Raw genomic sequence first — 16,258 nt, forward strand, 5'->3', positions numbered from 1 at the left:
ATCAGTGTGCCTTTTGGTGTCCCTCCAAGATTTTACAAAAAAAGTCGGATTATTAACAGAAATTATAAATTTTGTGGTGACTTTTTGCACATTTTGCGGCATTTTTTTTCTTTATCCTATGACCTTGCATTGATCACTGCTAGATATAATGTAAATAAGACAAAACGCGGATTAAGAAATTATCATGTAAACAGATTTCCATAATAAAATTACTCTTACTTGAGTATTGTGTAATGTTATGCTCACAATTAACACAAATTTAATTAATATATGGATTTTTTTAATTATTATCAGTGTGCCTTTTGGTGTCCCTCCAAGATTTTACAAAAAAAGTCGGATTATTAACAGAAATTATAAATTTTGTGGTGACTTTTTGCACATTTTGCGGCATTTTTTTTCTTTATCCTATGACCTTGCATTGATCACTGCTAGATATAATGTAAATACTAAGATAAAACACAAAAAAAAACTAAGATTTACCCCTAACACCAGCTGTATTATATTTTAAAATTACACCATGTGCTTAAATATAAACGTTTAGTCACCCGTGTAGTTTGACAGCTATGTGAACCCGTTGACAGAGAGATGCAGAGTCTGCACGCTTATGAGTGTGTGCACGTGTGCTTGTGTGTCTGCATGTCTCAGATAGAGAGATAGAATGATCGAGACAAAGAGAAGGCTATGCTTATGACGACAGAAGCATATATACAAATACAATATATAAAAGTCAAGCGACTGATACAACTCATGTGGCCATGCCGAGCAGGCTTTAAACGCACGTTGAGATAACATCACAACACTTGACGCACATCATACACCGGATGAAAAATGTTTTCTCACATAGCATGACAATATATTAACTACACTTAAAGTCTTTATGAATTAAAAACAATTATGTAAAACAGGTACATGAGAGCTATATTCTAAAAGAAATTTATGTAAACACTTTTATAATATTCTTTTATTCAGAGTAAATAATGAAATGACTGATTTCCATGTAAAACGTACACAGTAACCGCACTATATAAGTGTATTTTGTCTGTTCTTGACGCTCAGCTTAAGCTATACTGCGTGTGTTTGACGCATGATAAAGGCCAAGAAAAGGTCCAGATGTCTTTCTAGATAAGCTGGTTGATTTAGTGGAGTTAAGCTAACTAAAATTCTTGAAGCAGACACCACAGCACGTACAAACATTCCATGTTACAGACCGAATGTACTGGTAACAAGTAATGCAGGTCTTTTCAGCAAGATACATTTGTGTTTGCATTCCTTGTAAAACCAGAACATTTCTTTTCTCTGATGCACTGTAAGTCAGTTTGCATATCAGGCTGAATTAAACATGCTAAGCAAAAGAACAATGTCCTTTGTTAAACAGAGAAATGGTTCCTGTTTGTCTGGCTATATTTTTGGATGGGAAATATATACATGCAAATACAGTGGAAGATTATGAAAATGTGTATATACTGTTAGTGTTAGTCAGGCTGCATGTGTAAGGCTGCATTAAAAACACAGAAAAACTGTAATGTGAGATGTAAGAGTATTATGCTATTTTTAAAAAAACTGTTTATTATTTTTTTTGTATGAAATTAATACATTTCTGTGATTATAAAAATGAATTATGAGCTTATTGTCAGGTAATATTTTCAAGTTATTATTGTCAGATAAATTAAGCATTGGTTTTAATAGCAAAGACGGGAAGTAACAAAGTGCAAATAATCTATTTAAGTAGAATTTTCTGGTATCAGTAATTCTATATTTATTTATTTTTGTTGAACCTGTTTACTTTTACTTCTTACATTTTTTACATAAATATTTGTATTTTATCCTCATTACATTTTAAAACGACAGGCGTTGCTTTCATTTTCATGTGTTTGGTGGCGCGATGTATATTATTTCTTGTTTTTGTGCAATTTGAGCGCCTTTTTGATGCTGTCAGTCTACTTTCGTCATTGCCTGCCTGTGTGCTGCAGTGTGCGGCTTTTTTTCAAACAAGGCTATCATGCGATGCAGGCTTGTTTATGAAGATAACAATGAGAAAGGCAAGGATGATTACGCAGATAAGACAGAGGGAGATGACAAATTTAACATAAAGCTGCCCTGTTTACATGGTAATGAGACACATTTTGCTCGGTCAGATCACAGGTAAACAAGAGAGACCCATTCCAGTTCAAAAATATGCTATAAAAATGTCTTTTGTCTACTTATAATCATACTTGCACAGGATTTCTCTGGTCTTTCAATCTAATGCCGCAAAAAAGTAAAGATTTGTACATTTAACACTAAAACTATCAAATACTTTGTTAAAACTTTATGCACTGAGATTTATTTCTTTTGTTTCCGATGAGTTCATATTTCCGAATACAAAATTTATGTTGCTTAACAGTTTGTTTGTTTTTTTTTTTTACATTTTTTTATTTTATTTGATTTTACTTATAGGTATATTAATCTTCAATTTTTTTTAACAAATGTTTTACAACAACAAAAGTAACTATACTAGACATTCAAACATAAAAATATAATGCAAAGGATCCTTAATTCATTACTTGAATCAAAGATCATGCACATGTTTTGTACTATAGGTTGTAGTCATGCCTGTGTATGTAGCTTTAAGCATAGATTAAATGTATTAACAGAATTAATGTTTATCTGTTAAATGAAATATCCACAATACCCTGAAAAATAACACAAAAAAAAATAATTTTATTATGTATGAGATTTGCTAAAGCAAAAAAAATAAATAAAATAGTTTGCAGTCAAATCCCTAAAGTATTTATTTTAGCAAAAGAAAATATATTTTAAATATATTCAATAAAAAAAAAATTGTTCACACATAAAGTAAATAAAAAATCAATATATTTAGGACTGAATTTAGTGTAAAATGTAAGACATTATTTATAAAGACATACAAGCCTACAGAAGTATTTTTGGTTGTGTATGAACATGAACGGCAGCAGTTGTTTTTGATGCAACAGCCGCAAAAGTACATGATGAATGCTGTGAATTTGCATCAGGATGATGATACATGGGGGGAAACCGAATAATTACATACCTAGTGAAACTAAAACATGTAGTAGTAATAGGTACTTTTTACTTAAGTTCATTTTTGAGGCTGTACTTCTTTACTTTTGCTTGAGTACTAAAGTGTAATCAGTGCTTCAACTTTTAGCAGAGTTGTTTTAAACATAAGTATCTGTACTTCTACTTGAGTAAAGAATGTGTACTTTTGCCATCTCTAATTAGTAGTATTAATATCTTTATAAAATATTTTAAAATTACAGACAAATACTACTATTATCAGTTGATGCAATATTGCATTACTTTAAAGAACAATTGATATATTCCTTTGATTATAAAAAAAATAGCTTATTTTCAGCTATTACTTTTCAAGTCTTTATTATTATCAAATAAATTAACTTGTCAAAACGGCACATAAATGTCACAAAATGAACAATTAAAATGTTATGTTTGATGTATTTCATATATATTAATTCCCCCTGCCTGTCTTTGTGGTGAAACCAGCGATTGCTTTAACAGGCTGAAGCACTTCAACTCAACAATCTGCTTTGCATATCAGGCCTGGTTTTAGATTCAGAAGATTTTGACCTGAGCTTTATCCTCCAAGGTTTTCAGTTCTCCTAATAGCTGTTCCACACGAGCCACGCAGTCCCCGGTATCTGACAGTCCCAGCAAAGCTTCAGAGAGGCCGTCCAGTGACACTTTCACCTGATTCAAAGCACAAAACAGAACAATTTCAGTTTGTTTTTCTAGAAATTCACAACGGTAGTTTCACAGAGACTCAAACTGTACCTCTTTGAAGTCCTGCTCAAAGTGTCGTAACTGTAGGCACTGCTCTAACTTGAGGTGATGTCTTGACCAGAATTGTTCAAATGCATTCTCCGTCTCATCAAGCTGCGCTAACAACCTGAGACAAACAAACAAACAAACACGTTTATCCTGAGTTTGTACTGGTTTTGATGGTTCATAAAGATGAAAATTTGTATAATGACATTGGTTTGAACTAGTTGTACTCTATTAAAGTGGTTTATGAGGACATGCCTTGTGTCCTCATTATTCAAAACACTTAAATCATATCAAAAAGGGTCTTTTCATGTTCAAAATTTGGCTTTAGGAGTGAGTGTTATTTTATTTTTAATGGTAAATTAATGGTTTTAGAATGTGTGTTTTGGTATTGTTCGGCACTTTGGTCAGAGCCAAACTGAAGTTAAATGTGCTTTATAAATAAACTTTTCTTAACTGCTTACTTGGTGGGGGTGGGGGTGGGGGGTGGAGGGGACAGGGTATACTCCTTTTATTCACCAGGCACTTTTTATACCCCTTCTATGTTTCTGTTTGTGCAGATAGCTTTTTTTTTAAACGTTGTCCTTTTTTATACAGCCATATACTCTATATGGGTCTTTAAATATTTTATATTTGTTTTATGTTCTATTGCACAACTTATTTTTCACCATAGTTTAGATTATTATTATTATTATTATTATTATGCGATTGTTGCTATTATTTTTAGGTCATGAGTGGTTTTGTAAGCATTTCACTGCATATCATACTGTGTCATGACTCTGTATGTGACAAATAAAACTTGAATTTGAAGGTAGGGCCATATAATAAGCAGTTTTTCTACTGTATGCAGGGTTGTCACTCTTTCATGGACACTAGATTCAAGGACTTTTTAAAAACACTGAAAATTTGTAATCAAACGCCTTTGTAATTCACACCTCTAGCATATACTGCCATGAAAGTCCGTCCTGTACTTATTGTTTCACTTACACTTAATATTTACATTAAAAATAATTTGTTATATATACACGGTGTAAAAATATTTATGGTGTAAAATTATTTATGGTGTAAAAATAATCTGTTATCTGTTTGTTAGGCATGTGTCTGTGCCAAACAGGCTTGCGTGAGATAGATTTCACAGAAGTGAGGTGACACTGAGCTTTAGATATCAACAACAGCACTGCAATAACAACACATGCCTAACTAACCTAAAAAAATTGTTTTTTTTGGTCATGTTGGGAATGTTTTTTTTACGCCTATCATGATAAAGATGTAGTTTTAAAAAAAATGATTCTAAATGTAAGAATTGTTCACTGTTCACACCACAGCTGTGACAATAATGTTGCAGATGAAAGTATTAGTATAGTAGTAAACTAATCGTAAACTATTTATTTTCTCCAGCTGATGAAAGAGTAAAAAAAACAAAAAAAAAAACAGAAGAACTGGAACTACAGAGGTAGTCAATATGACCACTTTTTAATTTAGCAATTTAGCTACAATACTCTGACTTTACATAAATGTGTGTATAATTCATTAGAACAGTCATTTTATTAAAATTCAAAAACACGAGAGTGTTTCAATCTTGAATGACCATAATGGTCAAATTGACCGCATCAATGTCATCTACTTTTCCTGTATATTTGCCTAGAAAATGTCTGCAAACAATAACATAACTTTCTGATACCGAAATCAATGTATTTCAGACATTTCTTTCTTTTACTGCAGTAAAAAAAACTGCTCTCCCGCTTATTAGACAGAGTGAGGTCTAATAACTTATACGCAATTGTAGGCAATATTACAAAACAATATATTTCTAGGCTAATGACTTCATAAAATGAATAAAAAGATTTTCTAAAATCTCAAATAAAGATTTAAATGTAAATACGACAACAACAAAAAAATCTATTTAGTCATATGAATAGTCAGAATGACTGCAGTCTAATTCTGTTTATATACAGTGTTAATTTCTTACTTTAAGAGCATTCAATATGTAGGTGGTTGTTTTTCTACAGAACGTTTATATCTGAAATTGTGGCCCTTGTTTATTAATAAAGTGTAAGTGCTGCTATAGGGATATGATTCAAAATTACGTATATATATTCTGACGATATATTGAAAGCGAAAGAACTGCTCTCCGCAAGAAACTGAATGCCATTTCAAACTTCATGGGTCACAACAGTTTTAGCTCTCAAACTGCTGGTAGACTGACCAATCAACTTGAATTTTATCACAAAAATGTTCCTTAATAAATCAGAAGTATAAAAAAATATTTATTAAATGGGTGCAGCATTTTGGGGACAATAAAGCCCTCACTGTAAACACCTTCTTATTAAAAACCCATTAGGATTTGGTTGATTTTAAATCAAAATAAATGCCTTTCTGATCTGATGAGAAAATCAAAAGGTGGATTCAAATGAGTTGATCTCATCCACATTTCCACCATGTTAACTGTCTTAGTCCTTTATCAGATGAGGAAACATTTATGGGGGCTTCATTGACATTTATTGACAATACTGACAATTTTATCAAATGTTTTTTAAGCTTTAAAAAAGTTTAATAAACGTCTTGTATTAGCCTCCAGTAACACTCAAGAGTTTTTCAAATGAGTATTTCAATGAGTGCCTTATAGATGATTAAACACAGCAGCTGCTGTAAATGCCCATGCACTTAAAAGACATCTATAAGACATGCAAATACAGATGTCTTGGCTATTAGTGAGAATCTAAAAGGTGTTTACTAAGTCCAAAAATCGACAGTATAGTCAAACTCCACATGTGAAGTCATTCTGCTATCCTGCCTTTAGACAGTGATATTGCTGGGTGATGGCGCTGCAGATGTGCAGTCATGGTTATACGTGTAAAACAGTGCTTGCATACAGTTATTTTTTTGTTCACCGTTTTTTTTTTATTTCTTTATTGGCATTATACTTTATTGGCAAAATCTAAATGTCCTCACACCGCAGATTTAAAAGATGACGGCGCTTTCTCATAATGTTGCCTTACTTCGCCGGCGCTTCCTTGAACTGTTGCCTCAGCCTCACTTCACCGCCGCTCGCCATGTTAAAGTGTGGAATGATGGTCAAGCGCCCCTTAACTTTAGAGCAGAGTGATTGGATATTTACTCGCGGGGAGGAGTTTCCTCATCTCAGCTCATGGACTTACAGGCACGCACAGTCAATTCGTGGAGACATAAAACGCACATAAATTATTTAAACACAAAACCAAGAAAACCGCAATTCACAATCGCGTATTGACCCGCGGAGGTCGTACCGAACGGTTCAATATTATATTGAGAACTGTGGCATCCCTATTAGTTAGTGTAGACTATGTAGGACGTCACTGATGTGAAAGATTTATTTTTCATATATTTTGTTTACTAGATTAGAGGGCACTATTTTTGAATAATAGAAAGACTGTTTTGGTTTTAATTGGTTATTTGTTTAACACTACACATAGCCAGTTTTTCTAAAAAAAAAATCTTATTAAAGAAAAAAGTTTATTGTTTCTAAAATTCTAAATAATGTAAATAACTATATATATATATATATATATATATATATATATATATATATATATATATATATATATATATATATATATATATATATATATACTATAAATAACTGTTTCACCATCAGCACCTATAAATAAATCACTATTATTGTATCGCTGTCCGTCCCTTCTTTGGAGCACAATTTTCCTTTGAGTTTCTGTTTTAAATAAATCCTCAGTCCGAGTGTGCAACCCTGAATTATCCAGAGGTTGTAATAGAAATTAATAACAGAACTTGTTTTTGGAGGGTGAACTAACCCTTTAATGAATTTAGTCAACGTGAATGATTCGGTTTAAAACAAAATCCTCATAATCTTCGATCAGAATGTGACTTGTTCTGTGACTTTTGTTTTAACTGACCAAGATATGCATACCTGATAGTTAAAATTGGACACTTTGTTTTAGTCTACAAAATGCATATGTCACAAAGAAGCTTTTAAATGTGTTAAAGATAATTCTGCTTCAGTTATAATCATTGGCATCGTAGTAAATGTGATGCACACCTCTCAACGGTTGTTTGGTTCTCAACCTCGTCTGGGTTCAAAATGTGGCTCTCGGCTTTGGTGGCCTGGTCTTTAATACAGGACAGCAGAGTATTCCCTTGTTTTACAGCCAATTTTAGTTCATCCTGTTAAGAAAAAAAATAAATAAATAATAATAATAATAATAATTATATATATATATATATATATATATATATATATATATATATATATATGGCATATAGATACAGGATGAATTTGTATAAATGCAAAACACAGGCATGAAAGTGAATCAAGGTAAGCACAGTTTTCCGTGGCTCCACTATGTGAGAAAATGCTTTTAAGGTTACTAAGGTTACTGACATAGGCAATACAATGAAGGGCAGAATTATAATAACAGATTAAACAAATCATATGACAACATTAAACTCTGGTTTCTAAAACGTGATGCTCTACCTTGAGCTTATCGTGTTTTTCAGTGTGTGTGATGAGCAAATCTTTGGTGCACTGCACGTCATTGGGAAGTTCAGTCTCTGCCAGGTCTGTTCCGAACTGCTGCAGCATCTGTGCTGTGCTCTTCACTGTCAGCGCAAAGTTCTCAATGGCCTAGAGAAAAACAGTTTCACACACCTCAATACATCAAACAATAAATAAGGGTACATATGTCCAAACTACAAGGCAAGAAATTAGACAATTCACACACTGTAAAAAAAACTGCTGGGTTCCAAACAATTCCTTCATGTTGTCCAAACACAAATCAGTTTAGTGAACTGAATCTTTTTGTTACAAATTTAAGTAGATTGAACATAAAACAACAAAGCTGTCTCAAATTATAAATGTGTTGCTTCAACTCATTATCTCTATGTAGTTTGAACAACCAGCAAAATAAATTTTTTGGTGTGCATCTTGCAAAAACAAAAAGAAATACAACATAGATTTAGGGATGCAACGATTAACTGATTTCCTTATTAACCACACTTTAATTCGTCATGGTTAATTAATCATAAAAGCTTCTCAACAAGTTGTTTCCGCACGGAGCAAAACTGCTAGAACTAAACAAAGTTGTTCCAACTGTGCGCTAGTTTAATGTCCCAAGCTTGTATACAGAGGCTAACGCCCACGCAAACTGGATTAACTATGCCTAAGGCTATTAAATAAATTAGTTAATAGCTAAGGCTAAAGTTAATATTAAAAGCGTACCTTTTTACATGTTGTGTCTTTTGCAAGTTTGTTTTTTTTTTTCTTGTGCACATATTGAGAATGACGTAGGTGCAAAATAACACCCTCACACTTTCCAGACACACCTAGTTGAAAAAATGCCATACCGCACCGCAAGTCATGTTAAAAGAACTGAGCGGTTAGCTTCATACTTTGTATGGAATATACACATTTCTACTCCAAAGAAAAAATAAATAAAAAATGAAAATACCACACAAGTTTATAATATAGTTGATCAAAAGTGCCGTTCAGACAGAGGTTCAGCAGTCTTTGACTTTATTTGTTCTCTTTAAAAGGGAAATGTTCAGCTATTATGATGCTTAGATGTATATTAGACAAAAAATATTTTAATTTATTGTTTTTTATTTATTTATTTATTTATTTATTTAGTGTAAAAGTATTATGCTTAAATGGCAAAATATTTTTTACCTTATTTTTAAGTTCAAAGAGAAATATACTAATGTTAGTTTTAAATATTATTTTGAGCTGTATTGCTTAGTTACTGAGCAGCAATAAATAACACTTTCAAAAAGAAGGACATTTTTTGTGATTTTCTAAACAGCGTTTTGAAATTAATGAATGCATAACAATCGTGATAACCGTGCAACCGTGATAATTCCTTTATCGACTATAATCATACAATCAAAATCTATAATCATTGCCTACAAAATTATATTTTAAGATTAACAAGATACCAGTCATATAAATGGTGATAACTGTCTTTATGCACAAAAGTTTGTTTTTCTTTTACTTTGGATTTATAAGATTAAATGAGGTTGCAAAAAATTTGCAATTTAAAATAAGCGTAATAAGTGTGGTTGTGTGTGTGTAAAACTTACTTTTATATGTTTTGATTGAAATTATTATATTTATAAGAAATGTATTTTTAAAAGAGTATAATAATATCTTAAAATAAAAAATGGGTGACTAAACAATTGTCATCACAATGCAGAGAGTTTTAGACTTTTTTTAAATAATAATTTTTAACGTGACCTAACTAAGAATTATCTACAGTAAAGGATCAAAAACAAATGAATTCTCGAAACTTAATTTTAAAGTAAACATTTAAACTAATTCTCACACACAAACTCACACACTTACTACCCCATGCTCATAAAAGCATGACAATTTTTATTTATGATACTAATCAAAAAATAAAAAAATAAAAATAAAATAAAGAAGATTCAGTAATTTAATGATTTACCCATTTACTCTACAATGTTACAGTAACTTGTTCATAGCTAGTTGTTCGTTGGTGTATTTATCATTTAATTACACTTACTAAATGCGTTTTGGGTGCTCAATATTTGGTCCGACAACTTTTCATGTTAATTCTATTTATATTTTTAGTAGTTTTAAGCATGCAAAAGATTGTCTGGGTTAGTAAATTACAGTACTTCTACAATACTTTGTTATTTTAAGGATTAACTTCTTAGTGTGCTCCACACAATATTAATGATGCAGTTATTTATAGAATAAATTAAAATCTCCCTAAAAAAAATAGTTGTTATGTCACTGAAACACATGAAATTTTGTTTAATGGAAAAAAAATAAAAAAAATCTCACTGTGCGATGATGAATCCATTGACTGTGGCAATAATCCAGGGTTCCCCCAAGGTCACAGGTCAACTGGCCTTTATCAATGTAGCCATGCAAGTCAGACAGGGAATTTAGCATAACAATCTACAAGAAAAAAAGAAAGAACAAAAAGAAGTATTATGCCTTAATATCCTACATTTTTATCCCACCATATGTTATTTTGATCCTAATTTAAAACCGAAGTGTATGATTCTGAAACATAACTTTCATAACATGGGATAAAATAGGCATGCAAACATTTTACAAGACATATATGATGAAAATACGTATGAAGGACAATTGTAAGAACATTCCAGCTTTAAATAAAGCTTTGATCGTTTGTGGTTGGTTTGACTCATCCTTTGTTGTTTAAACAACTTTTTTTTTTTTTTTTTTAAGCAAAGATGAAGGTTACTTTGAGGCATTTTGAATTGGTGAATTAAGAAAGCTAAGCTAAATTGGTCATAGTCTATGTGTGTGAATGAGTGTGTATGGATGTTTCCCAGTGATGGGTTGCAGCTGGAAGGGCATCCCCTGCGAAAAACATGTGCTGGATAAGTTGGCGGTTCATTCTGCTGTGGTGACCCCAGATTAATAAAGGGAGTAAACCGAAAAGAAAATGAATGTTATGTATTGTGTCTCCATAAGCCCGGAGAGTTTTTATTTATTTCCTCGGAATAGGAAAATAATTCTGTTCATATTTATACAAAAGAGACATTTGAAGCTGGTTTGCAGTGGACCAAAAATACAGACTACTTTGCTGTAACTGGTGCATTAGCTATTGTTTTCGTGTTACATTACTGTACAGTAATTAGGTTAAGTGGTTTAGGATATACAGTGAATTAATTTTGTAAATTTAAATCAAATAAACATTTTTTTTATTAAATAAATTGATCAATCTAAAGCAGAGGTCACCAAACTTGTTCCTGGAGGGCCCGTGTCCTGCAGATTTTAGCTCCAACCCTAATTAAACACACCTGTACAAGCTAATCAAGGTCTTACTAGGTATACTTGAAACACCCAGGCAGGTGTGTTGAGGCAAGTTAGAGCTAAACTCTGCAGGGGCATCGGCACCTCCAGGACAGAGATTGGTGACTCCTGATTTAAAGACTTCATTCATACAATTTCCTTCAGCTTAAGGCTGATTTATACTTCTGCGTCAAACACCGGCGTATGCTACGGCGCTGACGCATAGCCCTTTGTCGTGGCCATCGCCGTCACTGACAAGCACCTCTCAAAAAATTTAACTACACGTCGCAACGACGAGTAGCGTAAGCTCTTTGATTGGTCGGCTTGGTAGCGCTGATGAGTCGGGGCGGGACCGAGAGCCGCACGAATGGCGCGAGCGATTGTTTACAAGTGTGGAGTACCGCGAAGGAGCTCCTGATGGAAAGTTTTGTTTTGTGTTTACCTCATAGTTAAAGTTGTTGCACGTCCGCTGGTTCCTGCCTCAAAATAAGCGAGTTTGAGCCACTTGTACATCCTGGAAGTGTTCAGGAAAAGCAAAAAAGCAGCGAAGAAACTCGACACAGAGGAACATTTACACCTCACTGCCAACTAGCGTTTCGGAAGTGTTAATGCAGACCAACAGAGACAGAGCGCAGAAGTATAAATGCACAGCCACGCGCGTTGCATGCGCCGTGGGTTACGCCGGTCACCTGACGCAGAAGTATAAATCAGGCTTACGTCTCTGGTTCATCAGAGGTCACCACAGCGAATTGAACCACCAACTATTCCGGCATATGTTTTACGCAGTGGATGCCCTTCCAGCTGCAACCTAGTACTAAATCTAAAGACGTATTTGACTTATTATTATTATTATTATTATTATTATTATTTTTATTATTAACCTCCTAAACTCTGCTGCTATTTTGGGATTTCTGACTGGATTTTGCCTACCAAATTTAAAAGCTTCCCAAATCCCCTCGCAGAGGTGTAAATGCCAAAAATTTGGTATAATTTTATAGAAAACCCTTTGGGGCTTTTTGTAATTTTTTTTTTATAAACTCAAATTTGAAAGTGTACCTTTTAGGTTCTGTGTGGTCTAGGTTGCTGTAATTAATTTTGGAGGTTCTTGCACATGTCTGTAATCATAGGAAAAAAGAAAAATGTCTCTACCATAATCTATGCAAAAGTTATTGTATTCCAACTGATGAGAGGTGTTATACAAGCCACAGGGAGGGATCATTGTTTTCATATTTCACTATTCTTTTGTTTGATCAAACATAATTCACTGTGTTTGGACCACAGCAAACATATAAAAGGATTACTTATGCACATCACCTCAAAAACAGAGGAAAAATGGCCCTGAAGCGCACAGCATAAGGTACAGTAAGAGATGACAGCTGTCTGTGCTATCTGGGGCTGCTTAGTAATCATAAATGTATTGTTTTCACTTCTGCACCATGGAAACACCACAATTCATTCGACAACTGTTTGATATGTGAATATAATTCAGTAAAAAGTATGCTAGAACCTTATGAGCACCACGGAGCTTTCATTTGAGCTATAACTTGTACATGTGTCATATATGAACCATTTGAAAAATATGAAAATGAACTAATGTTCAATACCCAGCTCGGGTATCCAAAATACTGTGTATTTAAGTGTAAATAACTTTTGTACAGTAAAATAAAAACCAAAGTGATGCACATGTGCATAAAATATAGATTCTACACTTTCAAACGAAACCACTTAAGGGGGTCTGGTGCAATGCTAGCCCTTTAAATCTTAAAGTGAAAGTTGATGATGTCACGGACCCGGAGTTTAACTGGTTAAATTACAAGATTTGTCCTTCAACACTGTTTTATGGTTGATTTTGGTTCAAGCAAACATCTTATTTTAGTATTGTAAAAAATAAAATAATAAACAATGCCCGATCCTAGTTCTGTGTACATTTTATATTTGATTTTAACATGATCATGACGTGCATGTGTGTTTTCTTTAATGCTACTTCAATGTTTTGACGTAATACCAAAGCTCTGAAATTAATAAAAAAAAACTTTACACCCAAAAAGGAAACTCTTAAAATTTATTGACATCTTGTACCACAGAAAATCTGATCATTTTAACTGAGAATGCCTCACTGTAACCCAGACGTTTGCTTCTTTTGACAAAAAAAACAGTAATGACACTAATCCAGAACATTCATGCAGATGACTAACCATCAAACTGCAATAATCTGCAAAACACATGTAGACAAATGAAGAACAAGATCGTACACCATGGCACAAACTTTTCCTCATAGTCATAACTGAAACAATACGCACATCTGATAATCTTACAAATCTTTCATGAATACGTCTGAGAGAGCTCCACTAACACAGCTGCAGTTTCACACACATCATTGATCCACAAGCAATGATATTAACCACTGCAGAAAGTTCTTAAAACCTCACTATTTTTTTTTTTGTCTTTACGGTGGTGTTAAAACAGGGTGTGAGATAATCTGCAACCTTTCAGACATGCATAATACAATAGGGTGACATCAATAATGTATGGGGTGTGCGATCATGGTTACAAACACTCCAGACGAGTCGTGCGTGTCAGTTGCCAGACAATGGACGTGCCGAAGGGGTCCAGACACACAGAGACATGCTTACCGGTACCTTCAATTTGAAGTCATCTCTGTGTAACCTCATACTGACGTCAGCGATGGCCCTCTGGAGGAAGCGCGAAGGTTTCAGAACTAGAACTAGCTGTAGGTTTCCTGGAAAGGAGCCCTTTAGATAAGGAAAGAAAATGATATACAGGTTAGGGTTTGGGGTTAGGGTTAGAAATGTGCCTACTGTATGTAAGAAAAATGCTTGATGTGTTCAATTCAATTATAATGATTTTCTGTAACTATGTCCTAAAAAATATCTAGTAAAATGTTATTTACTGTCATCATGGCAAATATAAAGTGAATCAGCTTTTAGAAACTTGTTAGTTATTAAAACAAATATGTTTGAAAATGTGTTGAAAAAAAATCTCTCTGTTGAACAATAATTGGGAAAAAAGTAAACAGGGGGGCTTATAATTCTGACTTCAACTATATATGTATACACACACATATTGATATACTGCATATACACGCATATGCACATTATTATTTACACACTTAATATTTAAAATGACTAAAACAGACTAAAGAAATTATATGTTTGTAAAAAATTTACAACTTAAAGCTAAGATAAAACTTTTAAATACAACTTCCTACCCATTGTTGTTGTTGTTGTTATTATTATTATTATTATTATTATTAGTAGTAGTAGTAGTAGTAGTAGTAGTAGTAGTATTAATAATAATAATAATAATACAAAAAAAATCAGCCATTAAGTTTTCAAAAAGTGCATAAGATCTATAAAAAAATAAAAATAAAATGAAATAAAATAAAACAAATAAATAAATAATAAAATAAAATAAAATAAAATTAAATTAAATTATTTGTATGAATTATTTAATTAATGTTTATGTTAATAATTTACTTTGTTATAATATTTTTTGTAATAATAGTAATGTTGCTATAGTATTTGAAGTATAAAGAAATAATTGTTCTGACAAGAAATGATAGCTTGTACTTCTTGATTTCAAATGTCAGGTTTATCTATTGTACATCTTGTTCTTTTTGATCTGAACTGTATTTCTGTAAACATCAGATTAATATTGTGCAGGTAAACAAGAAGCACATGTTTAAAAACACACACACACACACACACACGTGCACCTTCCAAAGATATTAAAGTTTTGTATTTTTAAAAATACATTTTATTTCAGTACTATTTTTTGTACTGTACAAAATGTATTATACATGTCAGTTTAGTTGTTTGATTATTTCATTAATAGGTTTGCTATTTTAGTTTATATTTTGTTAATATTTCTATTTAGGTTTTACTTATTTATGTTTCAGTTTTACTTGTTTAACAAAGATAACTGAACACATGTGTGGTGTGAACCAGAGTAAAGATTTCATTAACTCATTTACAGCTTGTGCAAACCTCTTAGTATTAAAAGGGAACTATTATGCAAAAATCACTCTTATAAAAGGTTTGAGCTCTCAGCATAGTTCGACTGCGATGCTGCATTGCCCTCATTCATCTGTTTGCTCCTGTGTTGATCATTGCTTGCTTGCCTTGCCCTGCATTTGGATCCTCACCCCTGTTGTCACTATCCCTGGTTGCACACCTTTTGTACGTCTCATCACATGGGGAAAGTCCTGCCCTTTAGTGACAATCTCTCCTTCATTAGAATAAATATCCCTAAGTTAGAAGCAGCTGTTCGCTATTAGAGTTTTCTGCTAAAGATAATGTCAACAAATAAGATGATACTAAATGTGGAGTTTTAGGATGCACAAATGAACACTGTAATCTCCATAGATTGCTGCCTTCTGAGACACTTCTTTTTACATTTTCAGTTTTTCATAGAAATAACATTAAGCCTATTTTAAAAACTGCCACTATGTGCACATTTGTAGCTCTGCTTTCTTTTAAAAGAGCACAGTCTCATTTGAATTTAAAGTGACAGTCATAAAAAAAATGGCACAATTTGGATCATAGCCTAAAAGACGGAATTATAAGAGTTATAAAACTTTATTTGTGTGGTATTTTGAGTGGAAACTTCACACACTTTAGGAACAACCGAGACTTATTTTGCAAT

The 16,258-nt window shown here is 32.7% G+C and overlaps 1 protein-coding gene across 32 annotated transcripts in view; it reads right to left on the reverse strand.

Annotated features, from left to right (window-relative positions):
• mcf2l2 (MCF.2 cell line derived transforming sequence-like 2) overlaps positions 1-16,258 on the reverse strand; it is a 194,993-nt gene that overhangs the window by 116,625 nt on the left and 62,110 nt on the right. For 20 of the 32 annotated variants that reach the window (XM_087273337.1, XM_087273325.1, XM_087273321.1 and 17 more), the window contains exons 5-10: positions 14,227-14,346; positions 10,613-10,729; positions 8,285-8,434; positions 7,850-7,974; positions 3,808-3,922; positions 3,604-3,723 (exon numbers count right to left, since the gene is read on the reverse strand). In XM_087273337.1, coding sequence (XP_087129463.1) covers positions 3,604-3,723; positions 3,808-3,922; positions 7,850-7,974; positions 8,285-8,434; positions 10,613-10,729; positions 14,227-14,346 — 747 coding nt within the window. The remainder of the gene's footprint in view (positions 1-3,603; positions 3,724-3,807; positions 3,923-7,849; positions 7,975-8,284; positions 8,435-10,612; positions 10,730-14,226; positions 14,347-16,258) is intronic. The other 12 variants (XR_015502379.1, XM_087273338.1, XM_087273326.1 and 9 more) reach the window with 1 other exon arrangement.

This window comes from Danio rerio, chromosome 11, assembly GCF_052040795.2.
Source record: "Danio rerio strain M-AB ecotype USA chromosome 11, GRCz13ab, whole genome shotgun sequence".
In the NCBI taxonomy this organism is placed as follows: domain Eukaryota; kingdom Metazoa; phylum Chordata; class Actinopteri; order Cypriniformes; family Danionidae; genus Danio; species Danio rerio.